This window comes from Channa argus, chromosome 23 (genome assembly GCF_033026475.1).
Source record: "Channa argus isolate prfri chromosome 23, Channa argus male v1.0, whole genome shotgun sequence".
Lineage (NCBI taxonomy): Eukaryota > Metazoa > Chordata > Actinopteri > Anabantiformes > Channidae > Channa > Channa argus.
The window spans coordinates 10,595,034-10,620,349 of NC_090219.1; the positions used below are offsets into that span (position 1 = coordinate 10,595,034).

The 25,316-nt window shown below is 40.6% G+C and overlaps 1 protein-coding gene across 1 annotated transcript in view; it reads right to left on the reverse strand.

The window, feature by feature from the left end:
• cadps2 (Ca++-dependent secretion activator 2) overlaps positions 1-25,316 on the reverse strand; it is a gene marked incomplete in the record, with an annotated part of 186,010 nt that overhangs the window by 144,828 nt on the left and 15,866 nt on the right. Inside the window, 1 exon segment of the mRNA XM_067492860.1 lies at positions 1,415-1,528. Within this exon segment, the coding sequence (XP_067348961.1) occupies positions 1,415-1,528 (114 nt within the window).

A 25,316-nucleotide genomic window follows, 5' to 3' on the forward strand; every position in this document is an offset into this window, starting at 1 on the left:
CCCCGTCTTTTTGTTGATAGCTGGTTCACTGGTCATCAGGAACTTGTACCCAACAGCCTCCTTTTTGGAAAATATGCTGATTCTTGTCTATATTACTGCTGTAAGTCAGAAGAGCATAAATGAAGGTGGAACCCTGCACAGATGCAGAGAGAAATGTTTACTGCCCAGATAACTCCCTATTTTATGCTCATCTTTTTCCAACAACTAAACACAGGGTGCACTCATTACTAAAGAAGAGCCACAAACAATGCAGTGAGTGCAACAGACCTTTTTCACAAAAATCAAAAGTGCTTAGCGAACTCGTAACCTCATCTCACTTTACGCTGCGCAACACAGTGCCACAGTAACAATGACATGCAGTAGTGTTTTCAACTTCAGTCAACGAATAAAATGACTGTTTGTATAGTTCCGAGCATAAACTTTCATAAAGCAGGACATTTAGCCAGGTTGCTGTATTTTAATATCATGTGAAAAGATTTTCATGTGACATGCTTGATAAATGTAATCATGCCCAATTAAATGACTCACTGTAAACGTAACCACCACTTTTACTGCTTATATTTCTCCTCTACACAGATTGCATCTCAGGCAAAGCCAACAAAACAGACTTTAAATTGTTTGACAATTAAAATTTCACCAGAACAGCCATTAATATTACATCACAGCTAACATTATACATCATTTATGTTAATCTTACTTACCGGCCGTGGGTGGGAAACATAATCGCCGTCCAGTTTAGAAGTTTCAGTGGCAACTTCGACACTTACATTGGACAAAGAGGAGACTTTCCCTTTCATAGACATACTCCCATTTCTGTGGTGCAACAAAGTTGTTCCACGAGCGGCTTGGGTGCTGCTTTTATAAAATGTACCTGACACCGCTTTGCACCTTAAAAGCTTCAAGAGTTTTGGATCTTTTGGTAACGAGCAAAAGGACAACACGAACATTCAGGTGTGCTACAAAAGCTCAGGTTTTTAGATTCTGCAATTCCTCCTATGTAATGACTTACAAAGGAAGTTAGGGAGCCAGGTCTCAGCTGCTTCCAGCTGAGAAATGCATAAGTGTAAAGAAGGTCTATTAAGGACTATATCCTTAAAATTTACCAACCTGCTCCTGTTATTGCTTTATTGTATAATCAAGCATCTAAAGGCCTTTTGCAGTCACGAGGTGCAGTCTTTCAAGGCACCATAGTGTTGGTATTTTTACTGTATGGAATCACTAATAAAAGAATTTCAAGTACGACAAATGTCCTGATAATACAACTAAACATTTGAGGTCATCAAATCCCTAAACAGATCTGAATTCTCATCCTTCCAATTTTACTCTGGAGGACACCTAAATGCCCCTCAAAAGTGTTTTTTTAAAAATACTTTAGTTCTTACAAGACTATAAAGTACAGATAAGACGATCTTGCCTCATAGTAGCTCCTCACAGCGTTGCAGAATGCTTCGTCAGCCACAATCTGAGTTTCCCCATTGAGAAAGGCCTGAAATCGCTCCTTCACCGCCTGTAGCTGCTGCTTGTTCACCTGAGAAGGAAGAGATGATGGAGGACAAAAAAAACAGAGAGAAGTACAGAGAGATAGTGCATTAAGGGGGAAAAAAAAAAAAAGGGAGAAGATGTTGGCAAAGGAGAAGAAATCAATTAGAAACAGATGGAGAGGAAGAGCAGAAGATGAGAGGGAGACAGGATGAATGAGAAACAGAACAAAAGCACAAGATTAGGCTCATTGTTGAAGTGGGACACAGTCTGACTCAAATTTAAAACAAATGTCCGTCATTAGGAAGCTGAACGTGCCAATGATGGAAATACTCACATCCCAGATTTTACCTCACTAACCAAAAAGTGCTTTTTTTTTTTTTCACAACACTGCCAACAACATGTAGGCATTTCTATTAACAAATAATACAATCAGCCTCTAGCTTTTCCCCTCAGAGCACTCAGTGTCGTCCAGAATGAAATTTCTGCTAGATGCTACGAAGCTCATATCCAATGAGCAAAATCTAAAAGCATTTATTGCCGTTCCGGCATGTCGCTGCTGCAGCTTTCTTTGCCATGATCACAATAATGAAAGAATTTTGGTGCTTTTTCAACCTGGGTCATGACTCATCCTACTGACTTTGCACTTCCCACCTCTGTTATACAGAAACAAACCAGTAAAGAGACAAGTGAGAAGACGTAACCGTGACAGACTATTTACTAACATTCCTACATTTATTTTTTATACCAACACAAAAACAAAATGATGTATAAGATTTAAATCAACTATGACACTTAAAGAAATAGTTCCCCCACATTTTTACCTCCCTGCATTGAAGGGGGAAGTGGAAAGTAGAGTATTTCAGCCTGATAACGGCCTCAGTCCAGTCTTATTTGGACCAACATCACTCAATAGAGACAGAAATTAAGTTAATACGTTTTAACAAGACTTTAAAGTGTTGACCGTACAAAATTAGATCAGATGTTACTTTGTCAAACAAATGAACCTAACAGCTAAATCCAGTGTGCTGCTTTCTTTTAATTATGACAACTTGTGAACTTATTTAATCCATTTATTTTTTTAACTTGAGATAAAATTAAGGGCGAGTGAAAACATTACCAAACAAATTTAAAGGTCTGGCCGAGGCTGCAGCCTATCAAACTTTAACCATTGTGTCTTTTCTGACAGGCCTTTAAAATATCCCTCAAAAGATACTTCCTGTGTAAGTGATGCACGTCCCTCATCTGTGCTAAAATGTGTAAAAAAGTTTATCAATACAAATTAGTGTCATGAAAATTTTCAGCCATTTTAAACTTAAAACTGACCGTTTTTGTTACTTTTCATCCTGTGTAACTATTAATGAGTACGGTTAGGATTTTAACGGTACTACTACTTTAACGGCTACTGCTTAGTGAGCCGGTACTTTTACAGATCTTTTTATTTTGTTTTTAGTTCAGAAAATGGTGCTTCATTTTCCCCATGTGCACCACATATGAATGAACATTGTGGAATTAGTTGCAAAAAGCTTTAAATAAATTAAACGTGAGTCATGACAATTAACTATGAGCGAGAAAGTCATTTCACGACATTTCTCCATGATGTCAACAGACTGATCATGTTTCCGTCCTTAAATGCTAAAGACTTTCTGCATTTGTGGCGGCAGGTGTTATCAGCATCGACTCGTGAAAAGCAACCACACACTGGCCGAAGAGCTTCATGATTTCATGAGCAGTACAACAGGAGGAATGATCAGGGCAAGCAAAACCTTTTCTGCTCAGTGTTAATTGAGCAAGTCTGCTTGGCTCTAAAAGTAGCAACAAAATCAAATATGTGGCCTGTGGATGAAAGTGAAGATATTACTTTCTTGAGCAGGAGCAAACTCAGGCTGTCTGAGGATCAGGGGCAAAGTAAAAAAATAAAAAGATCTAAAGGGCATCTGATATCAGCAGATGATCACATAAAAGGCTACATCATTTTATTGTCTTTGCTTTATTGTGTGGGGACTCTACAGGGCTGTCAGTCGGTCAGTCGAGAGTCGCATTATAGATACAAACAGATACTTTATTCATCCCAACAGGGAAAATTCACAATTTGGTTGTGGGGCGAGCAGAGGGTGAATTTGTACATATGCCCACTTAAACCTATGAATAATCTGATTAAATTAAGACTCTGGACAGACAAGCATCTAAACTGCATCTTGACTGATTGGTGGTGGAGTCCAATAACAATGCAGTACTCTGGCATTTAATCATTTATTAAAATGGCTGTAGAAAAAGATTTTATATACAGTTATGTACAGTTATGTTACAGGATTTAGTTGTCAAAGGTTAACTAGCATGAAAAATATAAATATTTGTGTTCTAATATCGGCAGATATGAATTCTTGAAGACACCACTGAGATCAATGTTAAAAAAGAAACTTGTGGAGAAGCTTCTTCTCTCAGAGTCTGAGCGATGCCTGAAGCAGAGAGGGAGCAGACGGCTCAGGTAAAGTCAACGTTACTGCTTAACTCGACGTAAAAACGCGCCATAAATTAACTAAATTATTAAGAGTAAATTATCAAAAAACTCAAACGGTTACAAACATGCTGAAAAGCAAGAATTTCAGCCGTGCCCACAGTTCCCCATTCACCCTCATGTAGTCAACAATGTTAACCAACAAGCTTGTTGGTTCATTGCAAACTGCTATGGACACGTTAGTTCACGTGGAAGTTTTAGAAAGTTGTATGTGCTGCACCTAATGCACCAACTGTTCAACCTAACGTGCCACAGGTTCAGGTGGACGCGGACAGTAATTGTCCCAAACCAGGCAGGACCCTGTAGCTGTCAGCAGCAGACAGAGGAGGACAGGGACCAGTGACAGGGACTGATTTCATGTTCCTTCTTTATTCTGTTCCGTTTACTTTAGTTTAAATACTGTGACTGTTCAGTGAGGAAATGTAGATGCACCACATTCCTTTAACATGAATGGAACTTTGGTGTCACGTGGCCTGCAGTGCATACTTAGAATTATTATATTGAAATATAATGAACTGAAATATAAATTTGAATTTTTAGTAAATTATGTTATTATATTCCATTATATAATATTTGAAGGCGCTTCATGGGAAAATAATCAATAGATTAATGGAAAAGCTCTAGATCTGCTGCTTTTCCTGCTTACATGTATTTGTAAACTAATTACCTTTTGGCATTTTAAGATCTTAACTCAAGAAATAGCAATGGGTATGTTTTGGCACACAATTGATTTCTTAGAAAATTAACTGCCAGATTGATCGGGCTGAGAACTGAATGTATGGGGTAGATTTTTAAGCTCCCATGAGACTTGCTTTGGTCTTTCCAGTTGGGCAACATCAATAAATCCCAACCATAACAAAACTTTTCACAGAGCAACAATTTTCAGTCTAGCAGGAGCAAAGGCCCAGAAATTCCCATAAATGTCATCTCTCCTGCTAATTTCTGCCCAGTGAACCACAGCTAATATATTGTTTTGTATGAGAATTATTAGGTTTTCATCAGAATCATAATCACCAGAAGCTGCTGCCCATAAGCTGCATATGTATGAGGCGTCGGGGGACGGCAGCGTCGGGGAAAAAAAAATTAAACCACTATTATTGTGCTTGTTGCAAAACTGCCAGCAACAAATACACTCTGGAAACCAAAGCCCTAAATTCCAGCAACACAAAATGAGCAGCAACTTATCTACTGCTGACAGCTTTGTCAATGGTTTGCCTTTAACCACAGCATGGAGAGGGCGAATTTGTGAAAGGCAGCAGGTTATAACCATTCAGATTCAAAAATAAGTCAACCCCCCCCCCCCCCCGCCCCCTTTTAAACCGCCTGGAAATATCCAACGCATTTCATTAGGGATTAGGAAAGTCCTGCTGATGCTGACACAGTACTTGTGAAGAAGAAATCAATAGGGACGTCATAATGCAGAAACCACATCGGGTGGATCCTGCCTTTGTGTACCAGTACTCATTAAACTTCTCTCTGAGAGAAGTATGTATCGGTACTCTGTATCTGCAAGTACTCGAATGTAAGTGCTTGTACCTACTTGGGAAATGTAATATTGGGACGTCCCTAACACAAAGCATGGCTGGCAGAGTCAGACTTTTTTTTTTGTTTGTTTGTTTTTTAAGAGCTAATTTCAAAGAACATCGTAACACAAAACTTAGATAGTGGAGATTGGTGCGAAGACACAGCCAAGGGAATCGGATTTAGCTTGCTGCTTGTTGTAGCTTCACATCAAAACTGGATTATGTGAGTAAGCAAATTTAGATTCTTTCATTCCTAAAGTCATCTTCCACAACCATTTGTCGCGTTGCATGATTTGTGAAGCTGCATAAATTCAATGAGGATTATCTTCTATTATTCTGAAGAACATTGCTTTTATGTGGCAGTGTGATGAAATAAATGAACTTTATGTGCGTCACTGTAAAAAAAACTACAGGTGACATTGACAACTGCTCGAACATTTGACTTTAACATTTATTATAGATCAACATCTTAAACTGTGCGTGTTGCAGAATAACCTAAAACTGGACTGGAAGTTATAATTCAGTCTCGTCGTCCTTTTTAGACACGAGTGCATTACGTGGCTTCTTACTCTGAATAGAAATAGTGAAATAAAGCCCTTTTGGCTGGAGCCTCTCATTTTCCACACCATGTCTTTTCAGGTGACTGCACTGGCAACGACTTGTCTTGTACAACTGCATGCTGCCCATGAAATGATTGGTGACGACCAGAAACGAAGCTGGATATGCACTGTGGAATTTCTGTTCATGGCTCCCTTCTCTTAGGTTTTGTCTATTAAATGGAGATCACGTCTAGAGGGACGCACCCTTTTGCCTTAGGAAGGTCATTCTGCCATTTAGCTTTCTTCAAAAACATCCATCAGGTAAATGCACTGTTTGTTAGTGCTGACTGAAGACTGAGATTGTGATCTCGTTAACTCATTAATGTCACTGGTTAAAAGCTACAATATTAATGTTTGGGGAACCAACAGCACCCAGGCCTCACTCTACCAGCTCTACTGCAATGATTCTTTCTGCTATACTCCTTCACTAAAATTGCAATGCAGACTCCTACAAACCGTACTAGTCAGTTAGAAAAATTTGAAATAATTGGCCTATGATTAGTTAGAGAGTATCGCTTAAAATCCTTAAGAAAATATCTCTGCGCCGCTGCTCAATGGGTCCATCGCAGAAGCCTTAACCAGATTTTTCTACAAAAAAAAAATATATATATATAATGCCGCTTCAGTGAGTTTTGTTTTTGTCTTTAAAGGAGACAGGTATTGAACCTGTGACTGTCTCCTATAAAAGGCAAAACAAACTGACATTTCACAGAAACTCTAAGATCAACAGCTTTCGACTTGTCCCTTAAGGGTTCGCCATAGCGGAATACGTTCCGCAAATTGATTTTAGTTCTTACGCCCTTCCGGTCGCAACCCGGGACAAGATCCAAGGTAGCCCTTGGTGGCTGAGGACACCTAGTGGGGTGGAATACAAACCCGCGGCCTTCTGCATCCTAACCCAATGCTCAACCACTAAGCCACCAGGCCCCCTGAAAGTTTACAGTAACTGTTGGTTACAAAGGGTTCTACAGGGCCTTTCAGGAGGTTCTAGGAACATTTTGATACGCTATTGTGGTCTTTTAGATTCTCTAGGAGCCAAAAAACCTTAAGACGGTCTTTATTATTAATTCAATCAATCTTCAATTACTTTAACCTTAAAAAAAGAAAAGTCGCATTTATACATTTGGGTTCCACCAGCCTGTCTATTGAAGAAATGCATTTACTGTCAAGCCAGTCTGGGTTTAACACTAATCCAGTTATTTCTCCAAAACCTTCTTAATTTCACATCGTGAAGGAAGAATTACTATCAGACAAAATAGTAAAGAACACAAAACACTGACTGCACAGCTGAATGAACAAAGTGCTCAATAATAAACAGAGTGGATTTAACTTTTGAAGAATCAGACTTTGCAGACTCAAGCTCGGCTAAAAACAAGGCTGAGCAGATGCTACACAAGACAAACAAACTGGACATTAAGTCACAGTGATGCCTCTTGACTAGATGTGCTTTGAGCAGACCAGACATCACACTGTCAAACTGTCAATCATCTTGAAACAGTCCAAAAACCTGTCAAGTTGAAAAACAGGATGTGAGAAGAGACAAACTGAGACGTCTGCAGTGCTGTTATTAATTTAAAAGCAATAAATTATTTCAGGAATTAATTATTAATAAATTAAGTTCAAATGTTTATGTCTTCATGCCCTCCCACGGCGTAGTGTTCTCATGTCGATAAGTCTGTTTACGTGGACTTAAGTATCCAGGTTACAGTTGGCTTTACCACAACAGCTGATTTCTTAAATGTCAACAGGAAAGTCGGTTTCCAAAAAGGTTTTCTGTCTGAGAATGTCAATTTCTTTGCCATGTATACTAGTAAGCAGGTTTAAGTGCCTGTAAACATAGTATGTCCTTCTGATTCTTGTAAAAAGTGCTATTTTAGGGAGACCTTGAAGGGATTTCTTAAGAACTACCACAAAGTTCCACCTGAATTCATTTATGGACAGATTAGATTTCTTTTATTGGTCAAAGATCTGGGTCACTGTGACCTGATGTCAAGCTTAAACCCTTTCAGACATGCACTGGAATTCTGAGTGTGGAGGGTTTGTGTGTGTGTGTGTGTGTGTGTGTGTGTGTGTGTGTGTGTGTGTGTGTGTGTGTGTGTGTGTGTGTGTGTGTGTGAACACAAATGTCGACATTATGTGGACTTTATCCTTCTAGCCCTCTAGTGCAATGCTCGCACTATGTACATGACCTTATTCGTGGCCAATGCACAGGAGGGTTAAAAGCGAGCGAGTTGGCAGGTTGAGGACGTTTTTGTTACTTGTTTCCCGATGTAGTCCAGTAATCGAACCTATGGCTTCAATGTGCTGGAAACAAAACACCGTTTTCTACAGCCATCGTGTGCCATGTGTTAAAGTGCAGTCTGGACAATGTCCAAGGCTGAATTCTCCTAACACTGTCCGGAGTTAATCTACGAAACAGGCTTTATTGTCATGAATGCCACCTCTCTACAACATCTAGAGGGCATTTACAGCCACATCACACCACCACAAACAACACAACTGAAATGTTTCACAGTAACAATTATTCACTTTAAATCATACATGTCTTGCACTACAGATCAACACTTAAGGTCGATCTTCAGTTGTGCTTCTGAGTTGTTTTCCTTGGGATTCAAAGAACATTTTGGGGTGACAGAGCTTTAGCAGGTCTGTGTGTATGTAGTGCACATTAGTGTTTGTTGATGCTTCCAGGCTTCAATTTGAGTTCCTTACTCTCAGAGGAGGCGATGCATTTATCAAAGACAGACCACAAACACACAATCCTCTGTGTGTGTCTATAATAATATGGATGAAAGGGAAAAAAAACACCATTATCTGGTCGCACTTTTAGCTGTCAAGATGTAGCTCTGGTGAAGGAGCAAGAGGGAAATATATCTGTCAGACAGCTAAAGTGAGTGTGTAAACACACTCTTTGACCAGCAACACACACACACACACACACACACACACACAAACACACACTATGGGTAATCTTCTCAGTGCATGGCTACCTGAAGGTAACTATATCAGTCTGCATTTCCGTGGCTGACACTTCTTTTAGACTCTCTACTCTGAAGTTATGTCCAGATGCAGCTTCTCTCTGCCTACAGCCCATGAGGAAGGCAGCCAGAGGCAGCCAGAGGCAGCCAGACTGGCGAGAATCAAAGATAGGACAGGGAGGTTTCTCTTAACCATTAATTCCAGATTCAACAGCTTGGGTCTTACTGTCATTGAGGCTCAAGAGTTAGTCAAAAGGTTATTTTTCTTAATTAACATGAAAAACCCAACAACAACAACAACAACAAAAAGGTAAAACAAATATTCACATTTTCATTATGGTAGAAGAGCATTGGTAGAGTTTTGCATAATCACTAAAAAGTAGATATTGTTGGGGCGGCTATAGCTCAGTTGGTGAAGGCAGTTGAACACTGAACCCCATGAACCCCCATGAACAGCCCATTGACCTCCCCAGCTGTGCAGGGCTGGTCCAAGCCCGGTAAAAATTGGGGAGGGTTGCGTCAGGAAGGGCATCCGGCGTAAAAACTGTGCCAAATCAACATGCGGACAATGATCCGCTGTGATAAGCCGAAAGGAGAAAATCATTTAGTCATTTAGTTCACATCTTATTTAGACAGATCTGCAGACATACAGACCTGGAGGTACCAATATGTTTCCCCGGTACTGGTCTTACAGCGGAGCCAGTGGTGCTGAATAAGAAATTCACCCCTCCTTTCATTGTACTCCTAGAGCGAGAAGATTGGAGTGTGTTTCCCAAACTACTGCAGTTACCGTTTCAAATGAAATACGCCGCAAACGACACATTTTCCTCTAATGTACAGTCAGACAGTTATGACTCAAGTTCCAATTTCATTGGCGTAAGACTGTTCCATTTTTATCTGACCAGAAGTTGGTAAAGGTGCACTGCAAGTAAGATACTGCATGATGAGACAACGTTTTGGCTGTAATGACCAACGTTACTTATGGAGGGAGAAGATCATCATTCTAGCTGTGAAGCATCGCGGCGTCAGGACTGGTGAACATCATAAGCATGATGACATCACGAAGGAGGAGAGTTGTGTGGGTGTTTTGAAACTTTACCTGAAGACAAGCTAAAGCTTGGACACAAATGCATCTTTCAGCAGGACAGGGACCTCAATCATTCATCCGGACTGGTAGCAAAATGGATCAAGACCAACAAAGTAAAAGTCTAGCAGCGGCCACATATGTCCGACCATAATCAAACCTAAACTCCCACAGATCGTTTTGTACACAGTTTAATAGACAGACCCATTTCTACCCCCCTGAGAGTGTGAGAAAATTATTAAACTGAAATTAAAATCTCTCTACTGTTCACAACATTATCACTTTGTTGGGATAACTGAAGGGACACATTAGGGCAATTAATTGAATTATGATTTCAATTACAATTATGGCTTCCAGTGATTGTGAAAACAAAGTCATTAAGATAAAACGATCGTACCTCTTTCAATTTTATGATGATAAAAAACAAAAAACAAACTGACAAGAAGTACAATTCTCGTGGTCAGTGGCAGACTCTGGCCCACGTTTGGACCCAAAGAGGCTTGTATAGAGACTGAAAAAGGTTTTATGTAGAGGCTCATCTTGACAAGATAGTTTGAGAAGACAGTGGCCCTCTTGGCACAAATGCGTGCAGAGCCGGACAGGCAATTGCTTAGGGCGCCACCTCCTGGAGGGGGCACCGCTGCTAGCCCTCCAAAATACATAAATAATAATTTGCAGTCCCGACTGGCTCCCTTTCTTCGTGCTGCCTTGAAAAAAAATTAATTAACAAGTACATAAAAAATAAACAAGAACAACCTGTTTATATAATGGGAGCCGCCAGGACTTTCTAAATATTTGCACAAAACCTGAACAGGAACTTTGGCTTTGGAGGGAGGGGGGGGGGGCACCCAGATGGCTGGAGCTGGCTCTGAATGTGTGAGTGAATCTCTTCCTATAAAACATTAGATCACGAGGCTCAAGGGTTTTCAGAGGTAACTGGCTAAAGTTGGTTCAGATTAAAAAGGTATAAAGAAATGAATTTCTACAGGAAAATCGACATCACTTCCCCCAGAATCTAAAAACTGTAGCACAGGCAATGACAGAAACAAGCGCTTGTTACAACTTGTACTGACAAAAAGTATCCCGAGATAAGTGGCTATACAAATGCGCCTTTATTTAGCCTAAAACAAGCAGCAAGAACCAAAAAAAGGTCAGTTTTCAAAAAGTTATTTCATATGAAATCTCAGCAACTGAAAATGTAACAGGTGGCTAAAAAAAACAAAAACTAATCTTTTAACTAATCCAGATAAATAGTTGTGATAATAATTACTGAACAAAACATTTGTGTAGAGTTGTAAAAATTAAATGCATTTAGTCATGTAAACTTCAAACATCAGAACTTTATTTGGAGGTAAATTGCAAGTGAGTGAACGTCTGTAATAAACATATGGAAAATAGGATCATTATATCTAAAATTTCACACACAGGGGTCACTGTATATTAATACAGACATCTCACTCTATTCCCGAGACCCTCGATTCATTTTTTTTTTTTATTTTTTTTTTTTTTTAACTGTAGCACTGTCAGCGTGAGCCGTCGTAATTAGACACTATTGGACGGCAGTGTAATTTTGCTGATTTACACTGGCCACCAACACAGTGCTAACGCACCCCACAACCTCGAGGCAACACGCTAACACACACACCGCCCACAGAGCCGTCGCAATGTTTCCATAAATTGACTGATTGTTTTCTTTCTCTCAGAGACGTTTGCTGCAGACTGAAATGGTTTCTGACAGGAGGAGAAATGTATGTCCCTACCAGGCAGAGTGTGTGAGTGTGTGTGAGTGTGTGAGAGTGTGAGTGTGAGTGTGAGTGTGTATACACACATGCATTTACTGCATGAGCATCGCACACAAACGCTCTGAAGCCCATTCATTGCCCCATGTCCTGCCAGGAAATACAGGACCTCCCGGTAGGCACCACATGTTATCAATGTTATCAGCGGCGTCCAGCAGCAGCAGCAGCTCTGGCCAAAACCCCCCTCGATAACAAGCTCCCAGGGTCTCCGGTAACACAAGGAACAAGAAACAATGAGTACAGTTTCAATCAGTCCCCAGAAATAAGAAAGTGCCGAGGTATTTGAGATGACCGTAAAAAAAAGCTAAATACCAAGGCAAATGTTAGCTGATGCTGAATTAAATATCCATATATCCACATTAAAAAAAAAATCTAATGCAGAAGTTAAGGACCCCTAGCGCTCAAAGCCTCCTGTCCCTGTACTACAGGCTGCTGAGTACATGTGAGCCGTTTTCAGTCAAACAGACGCTGGAAGTTACCAAAGCAGTGGCTCTGGAGGACCATGCTGAGGAAGACGGTCACCAGACCTAAACCCCGGTGAACATGAACTCCCTCTGCCAAAGAGGAGGCTGAAAACGAGCCATAGGAGGCTGAACATACAGCCTACAAACTGGACCTCTGTTGATCTCAGTTTATTTGAGCTAATTTGGTTACGTGAACGGCATCACACAAGCAACTAAACGGTTTTATAAATCAGCTCACGGCCATGTTCATCTGTAACCTTCTGTTGAGGGTTACCTGCAACAGCTCATTTTTCCTTCCGTTTCCCATAAAGACCTCATGGTAAAATATAAAACTACTCGCTCCAAGCCCACTTGCAGAGGTAGAAGAGGAAGCAAAGCCTTCAATTATCCAACTCCTCTCCTCTGTGACCACCTCCCAGGTCAGATTCTGGTTGGCAGACACTCATTCGTTTTCTGAAGGTTACACAGGCTCAAGTGACTGATCAATCTTAGTTATGCTGCTATAGATAAAATTACTATCTTGCTGCGCACATGCAAATGTGGGTTACATTTAAAGACGTTTGTATACGTCTTTCATTACACTCGCACAACAGACTGTAGTATCGTGTTTAGCAAACCATAATTTAATGTAAAGTAGAATAAAACTGTAAGTGAAAGTAACATAACACAGGCATAAACAAATCCCTAAAATGTGTTTCATTTCCATTTCAGTCCCGTCTCCTGACTTTGTGAAGTTTACTAATCCGATCGAAGCTGCACGCGACGTATTATTACAATTTACCCACAACCCCCTTCTCTATGTAGGTTTGCTTATATGTTGGCGTCTTCTTTATCTTGTAGTTGTGCTTTTCCCTCCATCTGTTATTTCTGCAGGTTTCCCCAGATTTGGAGCTGTGCAATGTGGTCCTAGCAACCTTTCCACTGTCTTGATGTTCGAGCGTCTGCTTAAAATGGAGGTTGTTGGAGGTCACCGTAAATTACAACTAAGCTGAGCTGCTGCCAAATAAGCACTTGTTACCACACTGTTAATGTGCTGAAATTTGCACCGTAGGAAAACAGCACAGTTTCACAACCCCTGCAGTCAACGTGTCAAAAGTTCGAGCCCCTCGTACAAAAGACAAAACACCAATAAAGCAGAAAAAGCCCTCCCCCCACACTGTCAGTAGCTGTGAGTCTATTATTTTATCTCCTGTACATAGATAGTCCGTCTGTGTAGCTCTAACACAGAGTGATCATTCCCTCAAGACAAACACTACCCTCCCTTAATAAATACCTCCACCTGACCAGTACAGTCCACCTGCAAACGATCGTCATCCACACAAACACACATTCACACCCGACTCTCAGTGTTGTGATACGATACAGTTGTGTGTTTAAGGCTTTATGACTCTCGCCTGCCTTTGCATACCAACACTGCATCTGTATGAAATGAGGTCAGATCAGGCTGAAATCCAACCTGCCGAACATACCCGCTTCCCTTAGAGTCTCCTATTTTTTACCGAAGACATGCAGCAGTTTCTCCGACAGTTTCAAGCACCTATTTGATATTCAGTGTGATTTCTGATGGACAGAAAAGACACGAACATTTTTGACATTTAAAACTGTTGACAGATGGTTTTCTTGTCATTCACGTTTGCTGTGAATGCGGCGCATGATGATTGTTTTGACGACAGAACTGAACTTTCCATTTATGTCACCATCAGGACATCAGGCCTTCCTGGGCAAACAAATGGGCAAATTTTGACACCTCCCACACCACCAGACTTCCTGGGACAAAAAAGGTGAATATCCAGATCCATTTTGGACATTTTAAATCAATTCTAAGTTAGAATTATCTGAAGCTTGGTGATCAGCTCCCAGAGAATTCCCCATCTCACTTAGGATAAAAAAAGCAACCTAAAGTCACCACCTGTACTTGTTAGTCTCTTTTTTAATTTTTAAAGTTTTGACAAAGTTTGCATCAAGTAGTAAACAGTGCACATAGGGCAACAAAGGGTGAACAAAATGGGGGTAAAGTCTACTTCAATGTAAAGAAAAGAGCAGAACCAAAAGGGACTAAAATTCAACAAAAAACAACTAAATAAAAAAAAAAAATAAAAAAAAAACAATAAGTTCGACATGAGCGACCAGTATGTAGCTCTTTTGTGTTTAGACATGGAACGAACCACACTGTTACCTGTTAAGCTGCTCACACAAAGTAAAAAAAAAAAATAAAAAAAAATATAACTATTTTAGATTTATTCAGAGTCAGAGGTTTTCGGTTTTCTGTGTGGGCGGGGTGGATCAGTGGTAAAGCATTGGGTTGGGATATAAAAGGCCACCAGCAAGGGCCACCTTGGACCCGGATAAATTGGTTGTGGCAGGAAAAGGATCCGGTGTATTAAAAAAAAAAAAAAAAAAAAAAAAAATCATGGCAATGCAACGTGCGCAAGACGTTTCACTGTGGCGACAAGCCAACAGCCGTTGATCTTAAAGGTTTTCCAATGTTTTACGCAAGGTTGGGAAATGCTGAGACCAGAGTACCTATAACAAAAAGGCAACACTTCTTTAGATACAGGTTAGCATGCACGGCTAACGTTATGACACTGTGACCACTGTAAATGGACTAAAGTGCGGCTTCACTTTAGGAAACAGGACAACAAGATGCAGTGCAATGTGGGAAGCGGATTCGCTGAAAGTCTTTTCAGATTTAATGAGTTTAAAGCAGCACAGCATCAAACTGCAAGATTCTTACCCCCCATTCAGGACTTGGATCCACTAACACAAATGGTCCATAAAAAGGCTCAGTGCATCACTGAGTGTGGACAGACAAACCAAACATTTTCAAAACCAACCCCTACATTCTTAAAGACTGTTGTAAAAGTCTGTTACTATTGAAAAAATGTAATACTGGTAAAAAAATAAAAGGAGAATCTGAGACTCTGATCAGACTCCACACTCACTGTCATCAATAATCTTTCCTGTGAACATTTAGAGCAGTAAAATCTTAAATTTAGATTTAGTTTTATCTTTGATTTTAACTTTTAAACCTACTTTTTGCTTAGATTTAGGCACTGGTAGGATTTTTGACAGCAAGTGGCCCTTTGAATTTCCAAGGAAGTTCAAGTTGCTTGGCTGTTTACAGAAATTTGCAGGCAGCAAAGATAACTACCAGAACCTGCCAAGAATTGACGAAAAGATTCCGGCAGTCTGACGAGCATGAGAAGCCCCTCGGTCTGGGAGATCAACTGCCAAGGAGAATCTTTTCCATTTCAAAGAAAGTGCTGCGAGCTGCACCAGGGCAAACTAGACATGTAGGGGGATTTCGGCTGGTCAGCAGGCTACAGATTTTACCCAGTTTTAAGAAAGTCTCTGGTTTAAATAGAGTAGATCAGGCTTAGTTTAATCATACATTCATAAATTATAGCTTGAATAGATTTGGCTTTTTCAACTTTCTTGATTGGCAAAGGCCGACAGGGATCTCAGTCTGTAAACAGCTGTTAACTGCCTGGAATTAAGGAGCTTTTGTTGCATTCATGGGGCCAAATATTTAGTTTTTCATGCAGTGACTATGAGAACATAAATCTGTGCGAACACCGGATTCAGCTGATGTGGTCGTACTAAAAACAAGCCAGGTACCAGGTAAGAGATAATTTAAAAAAAAAAGAAAAGAAAAACATTTTAATCAGCGAATCACACTGACATTGAACAGAAGGAAACTTTTCTATCTTGTTGAATCTCAGTGGTAATCATACATTTTACTGTTACAGCCAGATTGAGTCTCCTGTTTCTACCTGGTCCATCTGTAGCATCACCTGCTTTCCACTCTCAGTGTAATTCATCATCCCCACTTCTCTTCTAAAGATTTATTGCTTGACGCCTCATTTCCTGTAGACACAGGCGTAGGTGTCACCATAACTCAAAATGAGATTGTACCACGTGGAGGTGGGAGGAATAAATCCTCAGCTATTTGAATCATCAAACTTCTGTCCTAACCCATTCAGCTGTCACACCAACTGTCAGTGTCGTTCTGCAGCGAGATCAACCTGTGCAGGTAACAAGCTGACACAGAACCACGTACAAATGTGCCACAGCAAGCTCAAAGTTTAGCAACAACAGTGGGCTTTATACAGGCCGTGGACCGACGACAGATATGACAGATAAACCTGACAATGATGTGTGGCTGTTACGGGGACAGAAATTCAGTTTCCTTTACACGTCTTCAAGTTAGTAAGTTCTACTGGAAACACGAACAACAAGATTCTAAAACTCGCTCCCTTAAAACAGTGAGGAGCTGAGGGAATAGTCAGATAAACATGATTCATTCTTTCCTGATCATTAAGTCAGGAGGAAGGAGCAGCGGCTGCGATTGCTGCTTTCTCAGCAGTTTCCTCGCATTGTTGTAAACTTACTGTTGGTTCGAGGCTTCAAGAGATTCGACAGCTTTAATGAGGATAGCAGTTCTTCAGGATTCCTGCAATGACGTGACATCCATCCAGCAGAGACTGATAAGACTGGGACAAAAGGATCAGAGGTTTAATGCAAGAGAGAGACTCTCCAAAACTCTAGTGGATAAAGATGGAGATTTAGAGAGTTTCCTGAAGACAGAAGTGCTGACGGTGATCAGTGACAAGCTATTTTACCATGAAGATCTAGAAGTTTGAGTTGTAAAAACGGGCCCTGGGGATCAGAAAAACAAGGCAGTCACACGAGTGTTGGAATCTGTCAAAAGCCTCTCTAATGACTGCCGGTGGATTGAGCCAATGAGGCAGAAAAGCTCTCCACTGGGTCACAGCATGCCACAGGAGCAGAGGGAGGAGAGGGGAGGATGGAAAAACAGGGAGAGTAGGGACATGCAGGAGAAGCAGCAAGAGAAAGAAAAAAAAAAAAAAAAAAAAAAAAGGACAGGGGGAGTCTGAACTGCAGAGACAGGAGGAGGCGATTGAAAACACTGGACTGGGGAGATGATGGCTGTGACTTCACCAGTGGAGAGATAAAAATAGAAGCGGAGTGCTGTCTTCTCGGCTCGTCTGCTGAGGCCATTTGAATCAATTGATCATCGCTGCACTGGAGAAGTTAAAGTCTTTTATTAGATTAGAGCATCAGAGAGCTGCAGGCGAGGTAACGCGATCTGATTCAAACTGCTTCATCACCAGTGAAAGACATTCCATTATCACTTGCCAAAGCTTGACTAGCAGCTTAGGAGAAGTCATGACATTTTATAAACTAAAACTAAACCTCCGGAGAGGATGGTTTCATAAAGTGCATTTAATGCTTCTTTAATTATAGCGGCTTTCAGGATCTTAGTATTGAGATCAAAAACAAAACCTGGGGATAAAGTTTTCATCCTGTAACATAACATGTAATTAACACCATTAGCCTGCAGGTGTAATTCATTTTTCTGGACTTTGTTTTAAAAAAAACAAAAACTTGAGGTTGGTATTAAGTTTATAGCGATAATAAATTTCTATCTAAACGATACAGCCGGCCAAAACTCCGATACACAATATTGTACCCAGTGTGATACCTTAACTATATCATTAATGTAAGTGAGGCCTTAAAGGTGTCATTAAAATATCAGCAATAAATATAAAAAAACAAAAACAAAAACTAACCAAAGCAGCACACGCTTAATGACTGTACGTCCAATTCAGATTGTGATTTGGTCGTTATGACTGGTTCGGATTAGTTGGTCCTGGTCTGTGCCAGTCTGGCTCAGTTAGGGCTGAACTTTTAAATTGTGATGACCACCACTGAGTCAGACCTACATCATGAACGTAGAATTTCTGTTCTCGCAGGATTTGTGGTTTTGTCTGGCACCAGAAATTCCAGTCATTTATTGTGTTGCCTTCCATTAATGCTGTCATCAGGTGTGTGCTGGTTTCAGACCATCACAGACTAAAGCTCTGTGACAGCTGGTGAAGATACTGCAGGAACATCACCATCTGAGGCGTGAAGTACAGGGCTGTTGGTATCTTACTGGGGACCAAACCTAAAAAGCAGGTTTGTGCAAAGGGGCCTTATGAGCTCGCCAGGAGGAACAACCCCAAAGTGCTGCTGTGTGTGGTGAGAAGCAGGTGGAAGCCTACAAGTATTTGATTCAAGTTGCACAATTTCAAAAGGAAATGAAAGCAAATATCAGAGTGTATGATATTCTATTTTTTTATTTCTGCTGATAAGATCAGACCTCACCATCGTGAAGAGACCTAAATATGTTACTAAAGCAAAACAGTCACAAAATAACCCATTGTTCAATAATGCTGATCAGTTTGCCACATTGCTGCTTCTTCAAGCTAAAGTGGACATTCACAGTTCAGTTAGATTAAATCTGATTAGGGAGCAGAAACCTATGATGTGCAGACTGACTAAAACCTGGGCCAGGGCTGCATGTTCACATAAAACGGATGAACAATAGAAGCTTAGCTCTGTAATCTCATATGCACGTGTAAAATGCTCCTCTTTCACCACCTGACATTATCTAATTTGTCTTAATGTCGTCTCAGGACGATAACATTTTGTTATCTTAAAATAAATTGAGTTTACTGTCACATATGAAAAGCAGCATGCACCCAGGGAGATTGGCCGCGATGTAATAAGGCAAGAGAACGAGATCATCGGGTTCTAATTATGATGGGATAATTGTGGTTTCACCGCAATAAAGTTAGTTTGAAGCTGGATTTCAGTGCTCAGTATGAATACAACCTCTGATCACACATGTGGAAGATGTAGCCATGTAATCTGTTTGTTTGACTTCTATTACCCATTAACCTCATCTCCAGCAAAGTCAGGCTCAGCTTCTTCTGCATTCTACATTTTAATTGTCCTGCATAAAAACAGCAATAAAGTTAGTGAACTCAATAGAGGAGAGGAAGGTAGAGACATACGTTCTAGGTTCAATAATCGGATGGCTGATGGGCGAGAGGCTACTGTACTAAACAGGTCCCACTGTTCCAAATGTTTGATCCAAGTTCAAATCCATCAATAACCTGCGAAAGCAGCACATTGGCCTCGACCGTAATATAAAGAGTTTACGGTGCCCAGTTATCAGTATCAACAGAACGTAGCCGGAACAACTTCATCTGCAAAGCCACAAGCATATTTTTCTCCCAGATCTCCCTGTGGGGAATCCGTGAAAATGTAGATGGTCCTACTGTAATAAAACCAGCTCAGTACGACACAGACTTAAAGTCTTTTGAGAAAGATTCAGGGTTTTCAGGCCGCCTGAGACAGAGACAATACACTATAACTTCGAAAGTATGATTTGTGATTTAACTGACTTTAACGCACTGAAAATAAAGTCCAAGTGGGAAGGGGAAGTGAAATGAGTGCAACCATCACAGATGAACAGAAAATATGTCACAGCAAACAGAAATGATATGGAGACATGATCAGAGAGAGACAGAGATACCGGCTTTGATGCTGAAAGGAAGCTTTTAACAGAGACGTGATGGGTGGTTTCAGATGGGTTTTTCTTTTTCTTTTGGGCTGACAACACAAATATGCTTAGTGTATTTGTCATTTGTGCCATATAATGACAGGCTGCAGCGCCTGCGACTCGCCAACATCGAAGATGAAGAAAAATACCTGATCACCTTCAAAAGACAGATGTGACAGATTAAAAGGAAGTAAGTGTTTCCAGTCACATTCAAAATCTTTCCTACTTGTCTCCACAGGGACCATTAAAGTCATCAGATCAAAATATTTCTGAACAAGATTCATGCAGAAGAGATGCAAACTGGTGAAATAAAAAGGCATTTTTCTCACCTGTAATCTAACAAACTAAGAAGCACACGACCCTAAATGCAGTAAAATCATTAATCAGTAGCTTAATTCCGGTTATGGTGATAATGTTTTATAGCACAGTGGTTTTTGGTAATTGTTGATTGAAGCAAATGTTTGACAACTTTAGCTAATTATGCAAATATATCTCATCAAACTATATTTGTACCCGAGATTCTCAATCTAACATCACTGAACAGAAATAATTAAAATGCATTTTATTGCTAAAAAACAAAAATAAAATAAAAAAATCCAACTCTCTTCCTCTAGGAGATATTATGTACATTTTTATAAGTAGTAATATGAAAAGAGAAAAATACTGCTCATGAATATTTGCAAATTTACAATTTTTAACCAGATGGTGAATCTGAAAGGAAAAGTTAAAAAGTCTTAAACTGTGCAGCTGCAGTGTCCAATCACATACCGATTTCCAGGAAACACATTTTACTACTAAAAAGACTTCAACAAAAAGATGGTCTGTGTGTATCCTCACTTATCCTTTGCCTTCAAGGAAAAAAAACAAAAACAAAAAAACACAAAGACTTCTGGGTCGAGCAGTAGTGGAGTGCAGAACAGTCTTCTATGAGACTTGAGACGCATTAACACTGTCTCCTAAAAATTAAGTTCCACAACAATTAAAGTGCAAACTCAATTTTGTTTACTTGAGAAACATAATTTCTACCACGTCACATTTCCTGTGAACATAATGAGAATATGTTGACATGTAATGTAAACTGATGAGTTGCAAATACATAGCTACTGAACATTAGAATCAAATGGTACCAGACAATGTATTTTTTTCCAAAATGTCCAATCTTGCAGCAAAATATCGGTGTTTAGGTTCCAGCAGCTGGTTAGAGTCAGAGGAAGATCGAGGGCTCATGGAATACAGGAAAATGTTAGTCGTTTAACACGAAACATGTCTCGTCACTTTTAAGCACATCCACAATCCTTCGTGTTCTTGCCTGAACCTAACCAGCCAGTCCAGTGCCATCTAACGGAGGCATTTACAGTACGTGCACACACTGCCGAGCGAAGAATCACTGCAGAAATAGTATAATGAGAGCGAGAGCAATGTGCAGAAAGTGGGGAGATTCATCGTAATCAATTTCTGTTTGGCTGTTTTTGCTCGAGTGTAAAGACAGATGAGTCTTTTGTAATGTGTTATATTCAACACATTGTAAAATACACTTGAAGGCAAACTTTGTGTAACTAAAACTTGATTTGGTCCCTGGTCTTGGCTTAAGCTAACAACACTCCACTTCCTGTTACTGTGCTTTTGCTGTCACGGTTACTTTCCAGGTGAGCGTCCTGCTTCGCTCACGTGTTCTCACACTCTCAGACCGTTAATGAGTCTCCAAACCAGGCAGGTGCTCTGCATCCTAATGAAGATGTCACATGTCGCCTGGCACAAAACTGCACCGCTGCTCTGCTTCAAAAACAGCAGAAGAACTGGCGACCGCAGGGAAAAATCTGGAGGTATCTTGAGTGTTTGATGTCAGCGAGGCCAATGTGGGCAGCTGCTACCTCAAGTTATATACTGTGTGTGGGAATGTGAAGGACTGTGTGTGTTTATCAGCTGAGAGCAGAGGCGCTGTGGGGCCACGACAAACCTCTGAGACAAAGCAAAGTGAAGTTTCGGTTTTCATTTTCTCACTCGGCTGCCGTCATACAAACAGGGAACTGTGTCAGTCTTTTCATCAAAGAAGTTTAATGTTTTATATGAATGGCCCTTTACCGCGTTGTGTGCAAATGTGTTCCTTTTTGTGAAACCTAAAGCTGAACCAACCAGCCAATCACAGTGGAGTATATGGCTCCTGGGGGCGGGTCATCGGCTGGACTTGATGCAAGCAGAGAAACTCTGGAGGCGCCGTGTAACATCACATAACCCTCATAGAATTACTACTTCTTACTGTGTTTGAAATGAGCATGTTTGACTTCGAGCTGGACGAAGTCAATGTTACCGGCGTTAACGACCAACACTGATGTTCCGTTGGCTATGTCACCGAGGGGAGTGGACCACCGATGGGGCCACTTAGCCAGCTCCCACTCGCCGTCCCGCTTCGGAGTCAGGCTGGAGCCTCATCAGGGACTTACCCGCCTCGGTTATATAGTCAACAGAACATCGGTGTTGGCTACGACGTACCGCTGAATCCATGCAGTTATTATAGAAAATTAAATCCAGTAAATAACACCTCCATGGCTGTTTTACATACATACATACGTACGTACGTACGTACGTACGTACGTAAGTCCCACTGTCCCAGTTGATAATCAACAGCCCGGTAGCAGTCGCCTTTTTTGCGCTCGCTATCCTGGTACTTTCTACCATCTACAAATGTTATGATCTTCATGTCATCATGAAAGACATGACCCCTTCTTCTTTAATGTGCAAGATGCCCCTTCTGTGCTTCAAATGGAGCTCAGTGACCTGCAGTGCAACTCTGACCTCAAAGCCAAGTTCAGGGAGGTGAGTGGAAAAGCAGACAAGCTTGGGCAGTCTTTCAGATAATTGACCCCCGGCTCCCCTGAGCTTTCCCGAATGTTCCAGTGGACCACGTGCCTTTATGAGAGCACATATTTGTGCGAAAAGTTCTCTAACTTGAACTTCAATAAGTCCAAGTAAAGGTCCAGACTTACTGATGATCATCTCGAAGCGAAATGTGGCTCAGCTGTGTGAGAGGAAGCGCTGCCAGATCTCTGGCGGCAAGAAGTAGGCAAGAGAAGCCATGTTCAGAAGAACCCACTGAAGTTAAAGAACTGTTAGTAATGACGTTTGAGAAGATTAGATTCTTTTAACAAACTTTTCTTTGTGAAATACCTGATGCGGCACAGCCTCACCCAGACTCTGCCTCCTGCGGCCCCCCAGGTAATTTGAGTTTGAGACCCCGTCTTAAAAAGCACATTGCAGGTTTACAGCAGTTTTTTTTAAATGTAGAAACTACAATCAATCAATCAATAAATACACACACAGCGTAATCAAACATCTAGTTTGTTCTGGTCTGAATCAGTGGTCTAGTTTGCCCTTCTACCTCTTGGTTCAGTTTTCACACTTTGAAAATATCTAAGCAAACTTAAATCATGCATTGGTTAAACAAAATTGAGGGCGGGAACACGAAAAGTAAACACAGGAAGCAAATCCTGTTCTGTACAGGTGAATATTCTCATGAATGAAAAAAATTGTAATTAAACGCGAAACAACACAACAGACGTTAGTTTATGTCTGTGGTTCATCGGGGCAATAAAACCCCTGAGCCAAACCACCATGAACAAACCACTTTAGGACTGGTTTTACACTAGAGATGAGTCAAACTTGCTCTTTCATAACAGGAAATATGGATTATGATACTTGTTTTTAAAATGAAAATGGATACTCCTATAAATATGAAGGGCAATAGCTTTACATTTATGAGCCTGCTCTGCATTAGGAAACCTAACATTAACCACTGAGAAATGTTGTGGAGTGAGGAAAAGGGGCTGCAGGAGACTGAAAGGGAGCAGGTTGAAGCCAAAGCTTATTTATAACCCTGCCCCTTTTTAATCACCTACACATTTGTCGTTCTAATCCTCTTTCTATCCCAGATAACCATCAAAAGAAGTAAAGATATCTAGTTATTCTCAAGCAGTAATCAAACAAAGAAGACAACCGTTTTTTCCTGAACACTTTGTTGCCCCTAGATACAAAGTCATGTTAAAACTACATTCTTGTACTTATTTACTACAGTATTTTTAAAGCTCTTCTTAAACCCAGTGAGAGTTTTACAAGTTTTTAATTCTTCCTCAAGTTTGTTCCATAAATTCACCGTCAGACTGAAATACATCTGCGTTTCACATTTGTTCTGGTTCTGATCATCTTATTCACAAAGGCTCCTTTGCCATTATAACAACTCTCTCTCTCTCTCAAACTATTTTGTTTGATCTTTGGAAGCAATTTTTACTATCTCTCTATAATATCTGAGCATTTTTAAAGTCGACTACATCATCAAATTTCATCAACTGTGATGTCTGGATAAGAACATCAATTGATAATTCTTAGTTTTCTTCGGTAAAATGAAAAGGTCATTTCTGTGAGTTTTACAGGCATTTTCCTCAGTATTTGACAAACAATATCCTATAATGACAATATGAAAGAATTTCGTTGTACATTTAGTTTTTATTTTTAAGACATTTGCAAATGTTTTAAAGTATTCATGGCCTTTGCAGTGACACTCAAAATTGAGCTCTGGTGCATCCTGTTTCACCTGATCATCTTTGAGATGTTTCTACAACTTGATTGGACTCCAGTTTATTGGACATGACTTGGAAAAACATTCACCTGTCTATATAAAGGTCCCACAGTTAACCAAACCAAGCTATGATGTCCAAGGAATTGTCTGTAGACCCCAGAAACAGGATTGTATTGAGGTGCAGATGTGGGGAAGGGTACAGAAAAGTTTCTGCAGCACTTAAGAACCCAATGAGCACACTGGCCTCCATCATCTGTAAATGGAAGAAACTTGGAACCCCCAGGACTCTTCCTAGAGCTGGCCGACCGGCCAAACAGGGAGAAGGGCCTTAGTCAGGGAGGTGACCAAGAACCCAATGGTTACTCCGAAAGAGCTCCAGCATCTCTCTGTGAAAAGAGGAGAACCTTCCAGGAGAACAAGCATCTCTGCAGCAGTCCACCAATCAGGCCTGTATGGTAGAGTGGCCATACAGAAACCTCTCCTCAACAAAAGACACATCACAGCCCACCTGAAGGACTCTCAGTCCATGAGAAACAAAATTTTCTGGTCTGAAGAAACAAAGATTGAACTCTTTGGCCTAAATGCAAAGTGTCATGTCTGGAGGAAACCAGGCACCTATCACCACCTGGTCGATACCATCCCTACACTAAAACGTGGTGATGGCAGCATCATGGTGTGGGGATGTTTTTCAGCAGCAGGAACTGGGAAACTAGTCAGGATCGAGGGAAAGATGAAGGCAGCAATGTACAGAGACGTCCTTGATGAAAACCTGTTCCAGAGCATCTGGACCTCAGACTGGGGCGAGGGTTCATCTTTGAACAGGACAATGACAGTAAGCACACAGTCAAGATAACAAAGGAGACAACTCTGTGAATGTCCTTCAGTGAC